Raw genomic sequence first — 19902 nt, forward strand, 5'->3', positions numbered from 1 at the left:
CCCTTGTTATGATATTGCTTTCCGAAAATGGTGTTTCTTTCTTCCTTTTTGGAGATGTATATTATATTTGCGTGATAGTTTTGGACTGCATTTCTAAAACTGAGGAGCTTTGATGCCAAAAATTTTATTTATTTCTCATTGGAATACCTCGGTTCATACAGTACCTGGGAAGACATAGGAAATGATTACACAGTAATCAGGAAACAGCCTATTTTCTCAGAAACAAATCTCCACCAGAAGCCTAGATGAGACTGTGTAAAAAATGATGACTATTGCTCTTCTCACTGCTGCAGTCATGCTCACCTGGGGTATTGGGTCTACCTGAATCACTGTGACACTGGGTTTCTCTCCGTCTCTTCCTTGGCCTTGAAAATGCAGCTGTCCCCGGGATTCTGTTGGGAAGTGGGAAACCTTGTTTTAAGTCTTCGTTTCCAGTTAGAACTAATATTAATTAGAAACCAAATCTCCAAACTTTCAGGGAGGTACTCTGAACATTAGGCTATTAATTAGAACGGCATGCACACAACCTAATCTTGAGAAGCCAAGATCGATCTGCTTTTGGGGTAAGGCCCACCTGCTCTGGCTGCCTATGTACCACGAGGAAATGTTCTCTGAACCTTTTGGGCCCCCCACACCCAGGCTGGAAGATCTGATGAAGTACCGTGAAGATCCCTTCTGGGATGGAGCTGGGACAAGCTTTGTGGACCCACAGCATAGACTAAGTCATGATGCCAGCTGGATGCTGCCCCCAGAAAAGGGTCAGCAGGAGGATGGGGACTTGAAGAGTTGAGCTAAAACTAGAGCTGCAGCAGCTCAGAGATTTGTACCTTAGTGATCTGCTGACAGGGTATGCTTGAGAGACTTATGAGAATCTCAGTGGAGCTGAAAGACTGCTTATAAATCCCCACATGCATATGAAATGTTATTAAAGTGACTCCCGTTACGGATTTAACCTGTAATCTGTTTTGTTGTAACACAGAAAAATCAAATCAAATCAAATTTTCAATATCAAATAAAAATTTAAGAGTTTTTAGTAACCATTCTGAGTCATCCCCTTCTAATTACATGCAACCATGAGAAAGCTTAGAAAAAAATGTGACAAAATATGATTAATTTAAAACAAAGTGCAAAAAGGTACAAGGTCCATTACTGAAATAAAAATAAAAAGGAAATATTAGTTTTCATTTTAGTATCAAGAAAAAAATTTCCATTAAGCACTAAGGAAATATTCCCAAAAGAAAAATGTTTTATGGAAAATGGAATTTTTACATATATTCACATGAAAAGTTTAGAATCCTTTCAGCAGTTATAAAATGCTCGACATTCACCTACAAAAATGTTCATCAATGTTTCAGAAAGCTTCAGTCGGGAATGTTGTCTTGAAAATAAAATGTTAAAAATATTCTATGTTTTTATTTTTTATTTCAAGGGTGCGATATTTACCTAAAGTAAATATCACGGAAAACTCTGATGGCACAATATCCTACATGTTGCCTAACATTGCTCGTTTTGAACCTGATATGTCTGTTGGGACAGAAAATGACACCATCACATGCCTCAACCTTGCTGTTGTTGTAAGTAAAGAAAAAAACCATAACGTCTACATTCAAATGTTGAGATACTGGAGGAACTAGGGGAGAAGTTAGCATTAGTAATACTGAAATTGCCACAGGATAGGCTTCCCCTCTATGAACCCAGATGATATCAGTGTCAGCTACACTGAGGATCATTGTATTACCATCTTTAAGAAAAAAAAATTCTGAGGACATATTGCATATATCTTAAGGTTCCCTTATATTGCCAGGGTAATCTTAACGCTAAACGAAAATTGACCTGTTCCCATCAGTCGAAGCAAAGTCATCAGTTTGGATGGGATGTATCAGAAAGCATCCTCCTAGGCAATTTTAGTGTGGGAATGAATCAAGATTCCCTTTCTGTGTGAGGTATAGCTTGAACAGTACAAGATGGATTTACTATACTCTTTTCATACCATCCTCAGTCCTGCTTTGCAGGGGAGGCTGTATTAAATCCCACGCTCGGTGTATGTATGGCCTCGCTGCCCCAGCTGGTTGCTCCCCATGGTGCCCCTCAGCAGCACTGCAATGGCATCCCCTGAGCTCTCCCATCTTACTGAGACCTTAGTCCTTCAAAGAAAAGCACTGGGGTGCCCACTTAGAGTTGTGCTAGAGCCTTTTCAGTCCAGATGTTTTTACCTTGTCACAGGTTGAGAATGTTTGCCTTTGACTGACATTTACAGTTGTCATATTTTATTCAGCCCTGGTTGTGTTGCCTGATTGTCTTGCACTAACTCTGTGATGTCCGCGTGTATGTGTTCAGGTTCACTGAGAGAGGGTGGGTGTTAGGGGCAGAGTGAAGAGATGCTTGGTATTAACACAATATAGAATCACAGAATCCATCACAGAATCATAGAAAAGCCAACATTGGAAGGGACATCAAAAGATCATCTGATCCGGTCTTTGCTGAGAAAGGGAGCCTAGATGGGATTTTCTAGAACTGCGTCCAATTGCACCTTGAAAACCTCCAGCAATGGGGACTCTGCAACATTCCAGTGATTGACTGTTCTCACTGTAAAAAAATTATCCCTTCTATCAAGACAAAATTTTCCTGGTGCAACTTGTACCCATTGCCCCTTGTCTTCTCCATGTCACTCCTTGTGAAGCAAGTTCTCTTTCTAGCCTCCCTTTAAGTACTGGAATATTGTGATGAAGTCCACCTGAGCCTTTTGTTCTCTAGGGAGAACAGACCTAACAAATAAAGGCAAGTGACATTATTCAGACCAGATATGTTCTGCCCGTGTCCTTATTTAGGCCAGCATCTCTCTTTTGGAAAGCTGTTCTTGTTTCCTGTACTCAGAGTCCTTTGTGTGTTAACTAACACTGCTTAGCCCCCACACTTTGGACCACGTAGCTCTTTATGGGTCTAAGCGTAGACTCATGCCTGGAAGCAGCCATGTCAGGGGACATGGAAACAGAGGATCCAAGACCCATTTTGCTGTTCAGAAGCAACTGGTGTAAGCCCAATTCCCAGAGCAGCTTTGCCTATCTCATTTGACAGCACCAACTTCAATCCAGTAGAGCCCACTGTTTATATCATAACCTTGTTGTCCAAATGCCCACAAGGGAATTTAGACAGATGTTTTTCACACTTTCTTAACCTGGAGGGGATTGAACCCACATCTCCTCTATCTTGTAATCTTGTCACACCCATGCTTTCTGCTTTCCCTGTGTTGAAGTTCAGACAAGAGTGGAAGATTCAGGGGGTTGAGGAGGGCAGGAAGTGAAAGAGGCTCTTCCATTGCTATCCCTGTAGCACTGAGTACAAAGAGATGGTCTACTTAAGGGCTGAGCACTTGCTCTAAGAGAATTATTTGGTTTTACACAGATTTACTTATGAAAATTGTTACAATTTCCTGCTTCACTAGACAGGCCAACATAGATCATTTCTGTTTGCTTTCCGTAAGCTATTCATTGCCTTTAGGGACTCGACTTTGTGTTTATGCCTCTGGTAACGTTCATTACAATTACTGCTGGTAAAGCTACGTTATTCTTCGTTGAATTAGGAAATGTTATCCATTATTTAGAATTAAAGCTGTTCAGAAAGAAGGACTTGTTTGTTGTAAATATGTATTCTTTCTAAGTAAAGAAATAACGGAGACTCAGCACTTTGTCAGTTTTATGCAGGATACAGTTGTTTTGCTTCTAGTGCAACAGCAAATCTAAACCACTTATCTAAGCCAGTAAGTAACAAGGCCTGTATACATTTACTTAGGTGTTTATAGGGCGAGTGAGTCTGAAGTGTGTGACCTATGGAAATGACAGAAAAGAGATAGAAAACCAAAAGTGTTACAACCCGTGTTATACAGGTAGGGATTTAAGGTGATTACTTGGAGATATTAAAAAGCTGTCTGGCCACGGTCCTGGGCAACTGGCTCTTGGTGGCCCTGCTTGAGCAGATGACCTCCAGAGGTCCCTTCCAACCCCAACTGTTCTGTGATTCTGTGACTAGGGATGATCTAGTGAACTCATGTAAGCAGTAAAGACAAATTTTCTGCTTTTGTGTAAGTTATGCCCAGTAATTGTTTTGTTAAGGAGTGTCAATTTTAAGTAGAAACTTAAGCTCACCATAGTGAGCTGCAACTCTGGAAATTGTCTTTCTTGGAGTCCAAAAATAAAGGTAAGTTCTTGATAATAAGAGCATGCATAATTTTATGCTAAACTTTAATTTTATTGTTGTTGTAGGCTGCACCTGCCTTGTATACAAACACCTTTATACAACTACTATTAAACACTTGGATTAAAGCTTCTAAGTCAACCATGCTGCAGAACAGAACAGTGAAGGAATTGCTGTGGGGATACAAAGATCCCTTCTTAAACAAGGTCCCCTTCCCCTTGGACCCAGTTCTGGGAGTCTTCTACCCAGTAAGTGAAACCAATGAGGAGGCAAAGCCTTCAGTTATCATTCTGTGAATAAAAACTAAGGTATCTGCTGTGAGGAAGAAGAATCTGACAATGCTACAATCTGCTTCAGTACTTCTAACTGTTATTCCTTCTTCTTGTGTCTGTTACAGTATAATGGAACATTCGACGGACTTTACAATGTCTATACCGGGACAGAAGATATTAAAAAAACAGCAATAATTGAAAGCTATAAAAACAAAAGGTAATTTTGTGTAATTAAAGACCATACATATTTTGAAGGTACGGTTTTTAAGGCTTGATTAACTAAGTGCTATAGATAAATGGAAATTCTGCAACGATTCAAGGAAAGCTGGATCAAGCCCTGGGCTTAGCAAAACCACCTCTCTCTTTCAGCTAGTTATGATTCTGTTAGGAGCATGCTTTTAAGACAATTATTGATTCTTTGGTACAAGTAGTTACTTCTGTTTCGCATACTTAAGTAGCTAGATCCCTTTTATCCTATTCTAATGCATCATATAGTTTATCTGAATAAATGTATGAACATTTCTACCCTCTGACTTTGCTAATGAATCAGGCTTATACTGGAGCAGTTATATTTAGCAATACAGGTAATGAAATTGATTACATGTTATAATATACTACATGCAGCATGACTTTTTTTTTTTTATCTTAAAGGAATCTTTCATACTGGGAAGGTTACTGTGATTTGGTTAATGGCACAGGTGAGCCTATTAAAGCTTTTTAAAACTTCAACACATTTCTTGATATTTTAAGGGAACAATGAGATACAATATTTAAGTTAATTCCCCTGGGCTTCCAGAGTCCTATATTCTGTATATTAAATGTCTATATAAATATGAATGTATACATACTTCTACTACTATACATGCATATCTTTTATAATATATATTATACAGTATTGTACATTAATTTATATATACATGTGCACACACCCTCTTCAGCTAGAGTAGATGTGGAAGAGACTCAAGAAAAGAGTCTGGTTCTCTGTTTCTACCAATTATCTTTATGGTACAACAATATAACTAAGACTGGTTTTTTTTTTTGTATAGCAGTAGAAAAATTATCTTTGCATTCTAATAATGTACATTAATTTACAGTGTTGAAAAATAAAATAAATGGAATGGACAGAAAAGTTTTATACTGAGATATGAAAAGAAATTGAGGTGTTAAGGGATAAGGCTCTCAGGTAAGTGGTTTAGAGGCCGCTAGCAGGTGAGAATGGATGAAGAAGAGAAGTAGTTCAGCTTGGGATGAATCAACTGGAGAGGGATATTTTTGAATTTGTTTTTGGAATGCGTATGAAAACAGTTGAGTTGTTTGCTGATACATTTGTTCAAAGTGATATTTTTTCTTTGATGAGTGAAAGCATCACTGTGAGGACACCAGAATCTGTTGAGCTGGTGGAGGCTTTTGCAAAGAAGTGTAGGCCTTCAGTAAGCAAACATCAAAACAAGCAGGTTTTTGGATTTTTTGATCCTTTTCTGTACTGCTTTGGCTGGCATAGATCATTTTACTTATAAGCCAGTGCATATGGCAAGTTATTTTGAAGTATTTCAAATACATCACAAGAATATGACTTTCAAAAAATCTGTGAATCAGGAAGGATTAGTTCGTTTTTAAAATATGTAATTTTATAAAAGACAATATTTTTTTACGTTCTGGGACTTTCTTTCTTTCTTATGGAGCCTGAACCCTTTTTTCCCCCAGGGACAGCTTTTTACTTTTCCTTCTTTCAGAGCTGATGGAATAAACATACTCAGCTAAGTGCTCTAGTACTAAGTACTAAGTGCTCCAGTACAGTATGGAGCTACAATATGGAGATTATCCTTATTAGCAAAGGTTATAGCACAGTTTACAAAGGCATTCAGTGCGACTGCTCAGGAGAGACCAAATGTTTAGAGAAGCAGCAGGTTCAGAAAATCTTGCAAGTAAGTCTGAGAATTCCTTCTTATCTTGTAAGCTTTTACACCAAAGCACAGCATGTGTAGTACAAGTAAGTATCTAGATAAAAATATTAAACAGTATTCTTGTACGGGGTTTGAAATGAGTCCATGTTTGCAAACTCTCCAAGACTGCCAAGATTTAGAAATAGTGTGTCTAGGATGGTCTTGGATCTTCTTTAAGAAAAAGTGCTTCTGTCAGCAGTGGGCAAGTGGCAGTATGTAATTTAGCTTTCTTGCTTTTGCCAACTAGATTCAAAGATACCACAGATGTTTTCAGTTCCTTGGTTATGATGGCTGACTAAGAAACTAAGCAGAAATTGTAGCAAGAAGTAACAAATGTACTGGTTAAAGTTTTGTTACAACACCTTGTTTGGAAAAATGTCATAGGGTCCTCTTACTTAACTCTGGATGCTTGCAATGCAGAAACATGCATCTGAACTGGCTGTCTGCGTTCTTTTTATAAGTGGAGAAAAAGACATCACCAAAATGCTGCTACTCTGACCTATTTTGCATGTCTACCATGGGGTGAGATGGCTAGTGCCCTAGAAGCACTTTCTTCTCTCCCTTAGCTATAGAGAGGATCTCAGGATCACAGCTTACAGAGGTCCGCTTGAGCAATCTGTGGTGAAAAAAGGTTTAGCACTGATTATTAAATAGGCAGTTTTGAAGTCTAAAGCTGTGTTTCTTGTAGGCACTGAGTGCCATAACAGCAGGCGAACCAAGCATCTCTAGAAAAGCTTAGGGTTTTAGACTGCTTAAACCTTGAAGCAATGGCAGCAGGTATTGGGATTCATATTAAGCAGGACTGTTTTGTTTTTTTTTTAATGAGCTTGATCTTATAGCTTTACATCTGGGAAAAAAATAAAAAGCTGCTGTAATTTGGCTCGCTTTCAAAAACAACAATCTTATCTGTGGAGTACCTGTCACTGTGCCATAATTTCCATAATTTTTTTCCCCATAAATGACTCAATTTGTTTACTTTGTTCACAGCTTTATATGAAAGTAACAGCTGAGTGTTGACCTAGAAATTAAATCGTGTCTTCTAAGCAGAATTGCTTTCAAGCTCTTATTTTATTCACAGATGGGGCGTCATTCCCACCATTTGTTAAGAAGGATCAGGTACTGCGCTTCTTCTCCTCCGACATTTGCAGGTAGGCTGGTCCTGCGTGTGCCACCCACACCGTCTTTCCTTTCAGAGGGCAGCTGCAGTGGCTCCGCCTGGGCTCAGGTCGCTGAGGCAGCTCAACATAAAACCTTTCGCCTAAGCATGAGTGAATTCGTGAGCGGTGCTCATGATTCTATGCTTTTATTTATGTCAAACAGCAAGCCATTTATGGTGTATTTTGTTTCAGCCAGTTGCAGATGTATAATTCAGGAATATCTGACACTGTTGTAAACTGTTATGGATCTATGACAGACATTGAGGGACACAGGATTCAAGGTTTGAACTTCTTCTAAGACCAGGACCCAGCCTATAACCTGCCTTATTTGATCTAAGAAGACCATTTATCCCTCTGCATAGATACAGCAGGGGCTAGTTAGGGCCGTCTTTGGCATTTCTGCAGAACATCCTCTATGCAGAGCAGGATTTATTGTCATACACTAGGTACTTGAAATTGTTTTCTCACAGGATATTTTTATGTATTTTATTTTTATCTATTATAAACAAACAAACCTGCTTAATGCATCCCATACTGATGGCTTTTCAGCCTGCTTCTTCTGCTGTGGCTATCCAGTGTCCCTGAGTTCTCCAGTGGGATCACTAAAAGCAACGTTAAAAGATTTAAAGTGCATCACAGTGTATTTACTTTGGGTGGTTCGATCCCTTTATTTATTTTGCTGCCTGGAAACAGCTGCTTCCTTTTAACCAGGTTTAAAGTGGGGCATTTGCTTTGCAGACTGTTTGTTTTTAAAGATCAATGTTTTTGCATGAACTGAAAGTTCTTTTTTTTTTGTGGATTTTTTTTTTTTTTGTGAAGTAATTGTATCCCCAAACTGGAAAGCAATTCACAAGTCATGGAAAAAGAAATTCTATGCAGAGGAGAAATGACAAAATTATTTGGGTCAATTGTACACAGTTTGTGAGTTCCCCCTGGCCATTTAATTCTCACAATTAATGAACAATCACCCAAAGGTTGTGCTGAAATGGGGTCATGGAAAACGGTTCTGTCCATGTTGCAAAACCCAGATCCCTTCTGTGGTTTGGCTGCAATACGAAGTATTGCTGCCCGGGTTACATTACTGTGTAACAACCACAGTTTCCTATTAGTTGATAATGTATCAGCAAAAAGCAGCTTAAGTGGTATTCTCATTCGTACACAATGGACTAAGGTTATATGCAGAATGTTGCCTGCATCACAAAGCTTAGATTAGTATCATCAGGTCAGCAAAAACCTATAGCAGACTGATTTATATTGGTGAGTATCTCTACTGGAGTCCAAAATCTTTCAAAAACAGTGGGTGTAGAAGTGTCAGTTTTGTGTATATTGTTTATTAGTAGTATTTTTGTCTGTCTTTTTGTGTATTGTTGTGCTCACCTCTGAGCTTGTACAACATCCCCTACCATCTGCTGAACAGTGTGAAGGGACCCTGGACATTGGCTCCCTGGACTACTCGTTTCTTTTAAGAGGGAGACAGTTGAGGGATCCTTGAGGAGTATTGCCATGAATTCAGATTTTTAATCCAAATGACTGAAACACGTTTCTCCTCTTTTATATTCAGATCGATCTATGGAGTTTTCCAGGGCATACAGAATGTGAAGGGAATCCCACTCTATCGTTTCACAGTTCCTCGTCAAGCATTTGCATCACCTGCTGAAGTCAGAGATAATTATTGCTTTTGTACAGATGAAGTCATATCAAAGAACTGCACAATAGCTGGAGTCCTAGACATTAGTGCTTGCAAAGCAGGTATAGTACTGCCGAACAAGCCATTTAACTGGGGAGAAAGCACGTGCCCTGTAGCTCAGGTGTTGCTCTAAGACCCAGGACACTCGTGTTTGTCTGTGAATACTTCTACAGATTGCCTGTGAGACCTTTCATTTTTCTGTAGCCTCATTTCCCCAAATGAGGACTACAGTATTTCTGTATTTTGCATAGTGCTATGTAAAATGGTGATACTACAGACTGTGTACTGCAACTGCAGGAATGCATATATAGAAAGGAAAGAAGACGATTCTATAGGCACTGTATAAAAAACAGAGATAGCCACAGTCCTTGTATTTGTGATAATTCACAGGTGCTCTGTGTGTGCCTACACATTTCTATACATATGCAGAGATTGAGAGACGCTATCGGCTAAGGTTAGCATTGGTTTAATAAAATAAATATATACAGAGTCTATGTTTGTTGCAGAGTGGACTGCATGGGTTCCCTTCAGGCTTGCTTTCCACTAAAACAAGATCACGAGGGTGGGGGAAACAGTGACAGTTCACACCTCAGTGTGAAACTGGGAGCACTGCCAGCTCCCCAGTGTGGACATAGACAAGCAGGATTTACAACTGCAATTTATTTTTCCATGCAAATTTTCCTAGGCAGAAATCCTCAAAGTTTTTTTGGGCGGTGGGACTATTCACATTTTTATCAGGACTGTGTGTCTATATAAAAACCTATGTTTGCATGGAAAATGGACTCAGAAGAGAAGCACTGAAACCAGGCTTAATGATTCAAATGAGTTTGTGTTTTTCAAATAGGAAGACCGGTATTTATCTCTCTTCCGCATTTTCTTCATGCAAGTGATTCTGTGTTGCACGATGTTGAAGGACTGAGCCCAAATGAGATGGAGCACGAGACATTTCTAGACGTAGAGCCTGTAAGTCCCAATATTTAATAATTGTAACTCACTAAACTTGCCATGTTTAAATTTAATTATAGTAGAGCACGCCTTTTACCAGAGGGACAAGCAGAAGATACAATATTTTCATGCTTGCTCTTGCAAGATCTGCTCACACAAGTGTTACGGTTTTAGCAGGGGAATTTTAGAGCAGAACTTTGTCTCATTCTGGCCTTCAAAGTTTGGAAAATAAGATTTGATTTTTCCTTATGGTTATGTGGTATTAAATAGATTCTGCAAACTTTGAAGAAAATTCTTTTCTGTTCCCTCTATACTCAGGTTTTTTTTCATTTTCTATAACTAGCCATTTTTGTATAATTACTAACTCAATTGAAATGAAATAAATATAGATCAGTTTATTTCCAAGAAAATTGCTAGAAGTCTGAACAGACTAGAACAGATCTAATATTGTCTTTGTGGCTTGGATTGTCCAACAGAACTCCTAAACAGAATGAATTTATGACACCTCTGATTTTTATTGCCTTCGATTTTCCCTCTCTCTCTGTTCCGGTGATTCAGATTCTTAATTTTAAGTGTATTTACCAAAGTTTTCTGAATTGCGTGATGAATTCTAAGGTTTCAAAATTTTATTTTGCTTTGAATTTGGATGAAAAGGTAAAATTCAGATTTTTTCACTAAAATATGTTTAGTCATATAACTTGTCAGTTAAGCTATATAACTTCAATGAGAAAATCTAAAATTAAATCTTTGTTTCTTTGTTTACTATTCCAAACCTTATTTGGAATAGAGAACAAAGAAACAAAGATTTAATTTTATTAAACCTTATTTGGAATAGAAACATCAACCAGAATTTCCTAAATCTGATATGAAATTTTCAAGAATAACACCCTGTCTTGTTTTTATGGAGGACAGAGGGGAAAAGAAGGCGATGAAGAACAGTCTGACCTCTGTTTTGATATATTTATTCTGATATGAAATGTTTGGGTTTGGCCCTGTGCAAGTTAAACATAATTTTTATTGAAAAAGAAAATTTAGCTAATTTCTGTTGGTAAAATAAACCAAACAAACTAAAAAACATTTTTATATTAAGCATTTCATGACTGATTTAGTATTTTTAACCTTTTTTTTGCCTTCAGTTTTAATTGCAAATTACAAAAGTAACTACAGTAAATCCACAAAATCAGAACTTCTATGAGAAATGAGACACCCTTAGAGACACTAAAATTTCATAAAAATGGAATTCTTCAAAACATAAGGATAAAATAATACCAAAATGCTTTTTGACACGGTCCATATTCTAGGTTTAGGCATCCAATTCAGAAATTTAAATTAATGTGTTTGTTTGTGGGGTTTTTTTTCTGGTTTTAGACCACTGGTTTTACACTGCAATTTGCAAAAAGGCTGCAAGTAAACCTCCTTGTGAAGCCTGCACCAAAAATTGAGTAAGTATTACTTCATTATTTTGTTTTAAATTTTTTTTTTTTTTCAAGAGGGTTAATTGGACTGTAAGACTGTCAGTAGAAATAGCTGGGAAAAGAAGGAATTGAAATACTTCCCCAAAGACTTTTCATCTTTCTTGCAAAAATTTCTGACATGACTTGTCAGAGAACATAAATTTCAGCAAAAGACCAAGCCTTCTTGAGCAAGGCAGTATTTTAACACACATTTGATTTCCCCACAGAAGCTCACAAGGCAACATGTTCTTAAAAATAACACGCTTACAAAACCCCAAATGGGGGCCATGAGGATGAACTAGAAGGCAAAATGTATTTTCTGTAACAAATCCAATAAGAGAGAGAATTTATGTGTGCTCTGTCACTAGACGGACTCTATCACAAGGGTTGATGGGTCTCTAGCTGTTTCTTTTCTCTTTGTTGGCCCAAGTGTACAGGTACAGATGTATATTTTGGGATCCTGTACATCTGGCAGGTGAACACCACACAGATCTTCAGACCCCTCCCACCAGCACCAAGCTATGTCCAACCTTTCCTCTTTCTGAGTACCCACATATGGAAAACTAAAAGAGAGAGATGGTTGCCTGATATGTAAAATGGCTGTTATTAAATGTAGGCTCACTTTTTTTCCGGTCCAAAACTATACATAAAAGGTACATCTGGAAGGTAGAAATGTAGTTAGAGGAGAAGAAAAATATTTAAATAGAGACTGGGCTTATGCACCAAACTAAGGGTAACATGCTGTACTTATTTTCTCATTTCAGAGCTTTATCAAAAGTTAAAAAACCTTATATTTTTCCTCTTCTTTGGCTAAATGAGGTTAGTATGTTTTCTGTCAATTAATCTTCCCTGTTTAAAAAACAAACAGAAAAACACCGACACAGCTTTTTCAGAGTTGGTGCCCTGAAATTGGGCAATTAAACTCAGGCTGTGATTTGCACACACCAAGAATATAGTCAGCAAGTGAGGGCTTGTATCTTACCTTTCACTGACATTTTTCTTGCACTGTTTCAGTCTGCTGTTATTGGGGATGCGAAAGCAGAAATGTTCAGAAATAAAGTCACCGGCCGGGTCCAGATGCTGAGTGTGCTGCAGATGGTGTTAATGATCGCAGGTTCTGTGCTGTTCGTCTCATTCATGGGTTCCTATTTCATATGCAGATCAAAGAAATTAAAATAAGTAAGTAAGCACCAATGGCTCAGTCCTCAGCACTAACTTTTCCTCAGGGTTTCAAGAAGTTCAGAATCATTACCTATTTAGCTGTTCTTATTTTTCAAGTGCTAGGAAATCCAGCAGTTGTTCTGTGGGAAATCATTCAGATAATTTAGCTAATGTTTTCAAATTCTCTTCCCAGCCTTAATCTTTCAGGATGCTGTTAACACACCCAGGAGAGGGTATTGGGAACTATATCAGAAGACCAACAATTTTTTTATTCCAGAACACAACACGATTGTTGTGGGTTTATGAAAATAGACTTTTTACCCAAGATTGCTAAACTGTTCAGAAGTGCCCTCTAGTACTTCCCTGGGACAGAGGCCACACAGTTGCAGATTCCTGTGCTTTTCCAGGACATACCCCTGTCTGGCGTTCAGAGAACCCGCTGTAAATGACATTTTTTTTAAGTGTTGGATAGGGTTTCTCACTTCTTTCTCTCAGTTGTGTATCACTGTCATGTTACCCTAAACATCTCCTGAACATACCTAGCCCACTAAGACTAAATACACTCTCATCATGGGCAGAATAACCAAGTGGTGGATTAATGCACTGACATCTAGGGAAACAATCACATTTTTGGAGTGATTTAGAAAAAGTGCAGAGACATGAATGTTATGGTGAAAAGTATGATGTAGTAAAGAGAAATTTTTAAGAAGACTTATCTCACCACATGCTGAATTCTGATTTTATTTCACTATAGGTAACAAAAGACTTCAGAGGAAGGCAATGTTAAATGGAAATTTCAGCCGAGCAGCATGTTAAAATGCAGAGACAAAAGGTATGATTCAAGGCATAGCAGTCCACGTGCTATGGAATTCAACATGCTTTTCCATTTTGAGAAGACCAACTCACTAACCCAAATAAGCTGATGTTTCCAAAGGTCCACACTTCTGACACTGCTAAAGAGGCCACCATGGAAACTATGTTTTCAAATAACTTTGATTATTTGAACCTTGTTACAAATTTTAAATGACATTTAAGCCAACTGAAGTTGAGATGCAGTTGGATTTTAGTCCACCTTCTGCCATTTATGCAACTTGCTCCTTTTTTTCTTCTGGGATTTGCAAGACAAACGAAAGCCGTTTGCTGATGTTCTGTCTCTGAGCACGGGCTGGGAATGACAACACCTTTGAGCTCATGCTGTGCTCTAGATGCTCTCATTGCAATGTTTCTTTCTGTTCCTTCAAGGAATGGAAGCTGCTGCAATAGAAGCGCTCTCTATCCTCTATTCAGGGATGTGAATTGCGTTGAATGTGAAGTTTATTATGTAAAGTTACTAACTGTAGTACATGAAGTTAATAAAAGACTTACTAAAATACATGGTTTATACATTTTATATGGAGATGACTCATAGACACACCACAGTCATTTGTATGTTGATGGAGCTCATCAACATTTGGCTCCACAGCTGTTTAGCAACCTGAGCTACTCCCTAACTCCCAACCTGCTCCTCTGCTCTTACTGTTGCCTCCTGTGTGCTTTTCTTCCTGGCTGTTGCTTGAACACCAGCCTCTGCTCTGCCCTAACCCCACTTTGTCTACGGCCTCCCTTAGGGAGTGATCTCATATGTCCCCTCTACGGTCAGTAGAAAATATTCCAGAATGCTCCAGACACAGGAAGGCCTGAGATAACGATTTTGATCAAATATCAGAGGGTTCCGCTTCCTTGCTATAGAAAAGCATAAATGAAAACAGGTAGCCCCAATTCTTTACTCATAGACCATTTGCCACAACGAAATTTGTGCAACCATTTGTTTAATGAAGTGCATCAGCCTGTAGACAGGTAGCAAACACTGCCATCTGCATAAATGGCTTACTTTTTCATTTAATCTGAATGCTATATCTTAGAAATGAGAGTCAATGGGGCAGATACTGAGTGTTGTGGGGTATCTACTTTTCCCATGGACTCACTGAATTCAGAACAAGAGCCTAAGTTTGGCATTTTTAAAGATTTCCTCTTGGATCTTTTGTCCCCTTAAATAAGAGCAGCAAAGAAAAAGGAAAATCAAAAATGGCCAGCCTCTCCTAGACTGGTGTTTGGAAATAGTGCTACAACGGACTTTAAACCAGGAAGATTTACCTTGCTAGTAAAGGACGATATCTTTCACCAGGTGTTTTCACACTTTGGAAATAAAGTGAAAAACCCAAGAAACCGAAATGCTGTTTTTTTAATCACATGTTCCTTGTGGAAAAAGTTCTGTAGCTGTCAATAGAGCTCATGAGTCACAGAAAACCTGAGAGATTATTCTTGAAGGCAAGGTCTATGTGGTACATAGCTACACTCTTTTTCCAGCTGTGAGCTGGAAATGCAAAGTAAGAGGACAGGAGATGTGAAGAAGGCACGACACTCAAGGGAAGCTCCGCTCTCACTTAGAGAGCCAATGTGTTTGATTACTCACAGTGCTTGCTAGTCAATAAAAATAAGGCCTTTCTCTCATCTCTGTGTCTGTCTCTGTCTCTCATATTTCTGGTGTCATATGTGATGCTCTGTGCTCATATTAGTCTGCTGACAGTTTGACATAATTGAAGGCATCCCTAGAGTCCTATGGCCTGGCCGAAAAAGTATGAGGACCACTAAAGTCATTAAGTCACCTTCTCCTCCGAAACATGCACAGCTCTGCTGTGGTTTAAGATCTGACACTAACTTTTTATACTACAACTAGTCTTTTGGGCCAGAATATAAAAGTGAGATCTTTTCACCAAAGGAACAACAGCAATTCTGCTGTCGTTTTTGACACGCCAGCGTTTCAGCTCAATTTTCTTTGGCTTTGAGTCCACTGCCAGCAAGTTAGTGTTTGCTGTACTGGTGTTTAGTGCTATGTGGTGCTCCAGCAGCAGTGATCCAGCAAGTCAGGCCATGATTTTAAATGTCTCAGGGCCCAATGTTGCATGCACACAAATACCTTTGTTCCTATGTATAATCTCATTGATCTCAATGCAGGTTTGGACTTTTAAACTATGTTCAGCACTTAGACTGCACTTGAATTATAATCTGTATTTGTTTTGTCCGAAGCATTGGTTACAGTTATTGTTCATTCATGTTATTAAGGCTAATGTTAAGTATTTACATTTGTTCAAAAAGTGCAGGATAAACATTTTTTTAGAAATGTTAATGAACTCATTACAAATAAAATAAAACTCAAACTCTTATTTCTGACATCATTATGTCTAATTGTAAATAAAGTCTTCTGTGTTGGATAATGAACTCCTTGTGTTTCTTTTCTTGGTATTTTGAGTGTGTTTTCTTTTCCTAGAGATTGATTTTGTAAATTCATGAATAAGCAAGCTTAATGGCTAACCTTGCTATGTCATTGTAATCTGGCACATTACAGCTGCTTAGAAGTGAGCATCACGTTTCGTGTTGCCGCGTGATATATTACAAATACCGGTGACATACAGCATTTGTGCTCCGGATTACAAAACGGAGGAGAATTTGTGGGCAGAGCTGAGCACCACCATGCCTAAACTGAAGCAATTTTAAAACAATCCCAGAACACCAAGCTCAGAGAGAGACCTGCCTTCAACTCCCTTGAGCGGGAGGTGCTGGCAGGATGGCATTAGCACATCCAGCAGCACATTACGACATCCTTTGCTGACTCTGTGGGCCAGGTAGCTTGGGTAGGAGGTGACCCCAGCTACGCTCACACCTCAGGTTTCCCAATCACCCCAGGCCCTTATGGGTGAAAATCTCTGGTGAAAATCAGATCTGACCCAAGATCTAACAGCCCACATGCTTACACCCCACAGCAGGTGTGCCGGCTCTTGATCTCAAACTGTAATTATGCTTTCAAAGCCTTTCTTAAAACCTGTTTTTCTCACCTAGCTTACCAGTGTCTGTTAAGGTAATGTAAACATGCTACTACTACTACACCCTGAAAATGAAAGACAATTGATGTTTTCTCTGATGTTTTAACTGTGAGTCTAGGCAAGGACTTGTTTTATTGATGGATGTACACATCAACAGTATTTAAAAAACCCAATAAATTTAACAACTAATAAAATACGTTTACAGCTTTTTTTTCCAGTAGCCATATTAAACCAAAACCCAAAGAGGCAAACGACTCACACTTACCAGATGCAAACTGCATTTATAAATAGATGCTATTCATTTTCTACTCTCTCTCTCTGTCCCCTCTTTGCATACCAGATATCCCTGATGCTGTGTGGTGACACTCTCTCCCAGCAGTACCCAAAGCAGGACGGGACTTAAAGCTCACCCAGCCAGCGCCAGGCTGGCACCTTTCTCAGCTCTACCGTGTACGAAAAGAAAACAAATGCTTTGCAGTAGGCGCCACCCAAAGGGCATACAGTTTTTCACAAGTTCTCCTGCTTCATTTCAGCACAGGCAGTCAAAAATAATGCTGGCTAAAATCCATTGTTGCTTCCTCTGCCAGTTGACATCATCTGAAATAATTACATCACTTCAAAAGCAGTGTGAGGAAAAGCACATCCTAAGTGTCTGCTGAATGTCAGATTTTCAGATGCAGCACTAAGACCGTTGCCATTAATTTCGATGCCCATTAATATTCCGCAGTGTTTTGCTAAGGCCAGGGTTTCCCTTAAGTTCTGTAATTGGTGTTTTATGAAATACATGTTTGATGTAACCAGGCACACACATATTTTTCAGGACTCTGTTTCTTGCCCAGCCTCACTTGTATAACACCAAGGATTTGTGGACAAATCAGGACTTACATATAGCCATGTGTGTGCTCTTTTATGTGACTTAGGTTTTGGATGCACCTTAAACGCATTTGCAGTTTCAGCCCCGCTAGAATATTTGCATGTAGCACTAGGAAAGTCACATTTTTAATCTCAATTTTTTTCTTACAATTTTTCCAAATGGAAAGCCCACATATGTGAAAGCTTCTAAAGGCAGATGTCTCCACTGATACTTTCATTCATGATAGGAGCTAAAACATGATTGGCACCTCAAACCAGCAGCGGAAGGTAAAAATATGTGGAAGCATATCCTTCTCTGTGGATTCACTCTACAGGTTTAACTATTTATCTTTGCACTGGTCAAACACTGGGTCTGCTTTGCGAAATCAGAAGTTATCACTACAACTAATGCACACGGGGGGACACACACTGTGTCACTGTGATGTGGCAGCAGCTGCATTTTATTGTGCAGTCTTGACAACCTCAGCCTGGTTGTCTTCAGCAGGATAAATTGAAGAACAATGTTGACATTCATGGACTCACACTGACAGAAAACAAGGGCAAAAGGGGAACCAGGAGCCTCTAATTATTTCTACTTTTCCTACAAGCAATGTGAAAAAGCACTAAGAAAGAACTTTTGGCAAAGCATATACTTTAATTCAATAACAAATCAGTGCAGTTAAGAACTTAATTCAGAAAATCTATTCCAGCCACCACCTAATCTTCCAGGCAGCAGACAGAGACTTCCCTGAGCACCCAGGAGTGTCACCCACTTTGCTGAACGGATGTACATACGTGTCTCCTGAATAAGATCATTTGGCACTTAGTACAATCCTGAAGGAGCCATATCTGATAGATGTCCTCAATGTTTCTAGCAAAAATAAGTAAGTGACTAGAGGTATCAGCCAGAAAATGGAATATGTGGGTTCCAAAAGCTCCTATTCTTATATGAGTCCATTTAGATTACACTAATTCAGATGAAGAGAGTATGTTATGATTCATGCTTCAAATGAACCTAAAGTCCTAGAGGAAGATGATTCCTAATACACATAGATGAAGGGGATCTTGTCTCTACTTTGGATACTGCTTGAGAGACAGAGGAATCTTTATGCTGGTTTTAATTCTTACTGGGTTAAAACCAGTAGTCCAAAAACCAATGAGCAGAAACTCTTCATCTCCTTTTCTGACCAGGTGCAGGGATGGTATCACAAGTGCTGAATGCATCTTCTTCTCAAGGAAGGAGAAAGATGGATCACTTTTTGGAGTTTAGATGATTTGTTTCTTAGCACACCAGATTTTATGAATCCAGATGAAGAGCCAGATTTTATCCTGTGTTTCACCTAAATTTCGTCCTGGGGCCAAGCACCCCTTAGGCATTGCAGCACCAACTATCATAACATTTAAGTACTTGTGTTTAATGCTGCTTTGACCCTGAAAGGGCTGCTCTGCCTGGGATAACTGAGTGAAGAGGGTGTAGGTCCCTGAAGTCTGGCCAAGTTTTACACAAAGATAAAGAAAGGCAAGTCTGCACAGGTGGTTTAGCATGGCAATGCCTTACACCCCTGTGGAAAACTTTCAAGAGTGTGTTTAGCTCAAAGTCATCTGCTAAGAGTGCCAGTCCTGCAATCTGTGCTTCATGGCTTCATGAACATTAGAGTGGTCACTGGTCTGGACTGCGGTGCTGGGGGGCAGATCACACCATGTCAAAGTCCCTCAGGTAGCAGGTAATAGTTGTTATTCAGTAATATCTGTTTATTCACTAATAGCTGAAAATTGAATTTTATTAAAATTCTCACATTTGACTGAGACAGAAAAAATTAATCAGATGAATTTAAACCAATCGTGGTGGTATTACCTTAAATTAATACATTTGACTTTGCGTTTCAACCTCTCTGATGTAGCGCACACAGGAGACAGTTTAAGCAACTATTTCTGATCAATCAATCAGATCTGAGCTGAGACCTGTTAAATGGTTTTATGAATGTTTAAATCTTTGACAAGTGGTCACTATTGGATCTATTCACCTATTTGGTCCATTCACCTATTTGGTCTTCATCTGAAAGAGAGCAGAATCATAGAATCATAGAATCATACAATGGTTCGGGTTGGAAGGGACCTTAAAGATCATCTAATTCCAACCCCCTGCCATGGGTAGGGACACCTCCCACTAGACCAGGTTGCTCAAAGCCCCATCCAGCCTGGCCTTGAACACTTCAAGGGATGGGGCATCCACAACATCTCTGGGCAACCTGTTCGATTGTCTCATTACCATCACGCTAAAGAATTTCCTCCTAATATTTAGTCTAAATCAACCCTCTTTCAGTTTAAACCTGTTGCCCCTCGTCCTATCACTACAGTCCCTGATAAAGAGTACCTCTCC

At 39.0% G+C, this 19902-nt stretch overlaps 1 protein-coding gene across 1 annotated transcript in view; it reads left to right on the forward strand.

The window, feature by feature from the left end:
• The window catches only part of CD36 (CD36 molecule (CD36 blood group)), a 29463-nt gene extending 13395 nt beyond the window's left edge, over positions 1 to 16068 (forward strand). The window contains exons 4-14 of the mRNA XM_063323534.1: positions 1430 to 1574; positions 4260 to 4439; positions 4589 to 4680; positions 5115 to 5161; positions 7485 to 7554; positions 9125 to 9312; positions 10095 to 10213; positions 11564 to 11637; positions 12414 to 12468; positions 12664 to 12828; positions 13565 to 16068. Coding sequence (XP_063179604.1) covers positions 1430 to 1574; positions 4260 to 4439; positions 4589 to 4680; positions 5115 to 5161; positions 7485 to 7554; positions 9125 to 9312; positions 10095 to 10213; positions 11564 to 11637; positions 12414 to 12468; positions 12664 to 12828 — 1135 coding nt within the window. The 3' untranslated portion in view covers positions 13565 to 16068. The remainder of the gene's footprint in view (positions 1 to 1429; positions 1575 to 4259; positions 4440 to 4588; positions 4681 to 5114; positions 5162 to 7484; positions 7555 to 9124; positions 9313 to 10094; positions 10214 to 11563; positions 11638 to 12413; positions 12469 to 12663; positions 12829 to 13564) is intronic.
• Positions 16069 to 19902: the final 3834 nt, after the last annotated feature.

The sequence above is a fragment of the Chroicocephalus ridibundus genome, chromosome 1, assembly GCF_963924245.1.
Source record: "Chroicocephalus ridibundus chromosome 1, bChrRid1.1, whole genome shotgun sequence".
Lineage (NCBI taxonomy): Eukaryota > Metazoa > Chordata > Aves > Charadriiformes > Laridae > Chroicocephalus > Chroicocephalus ridibundus.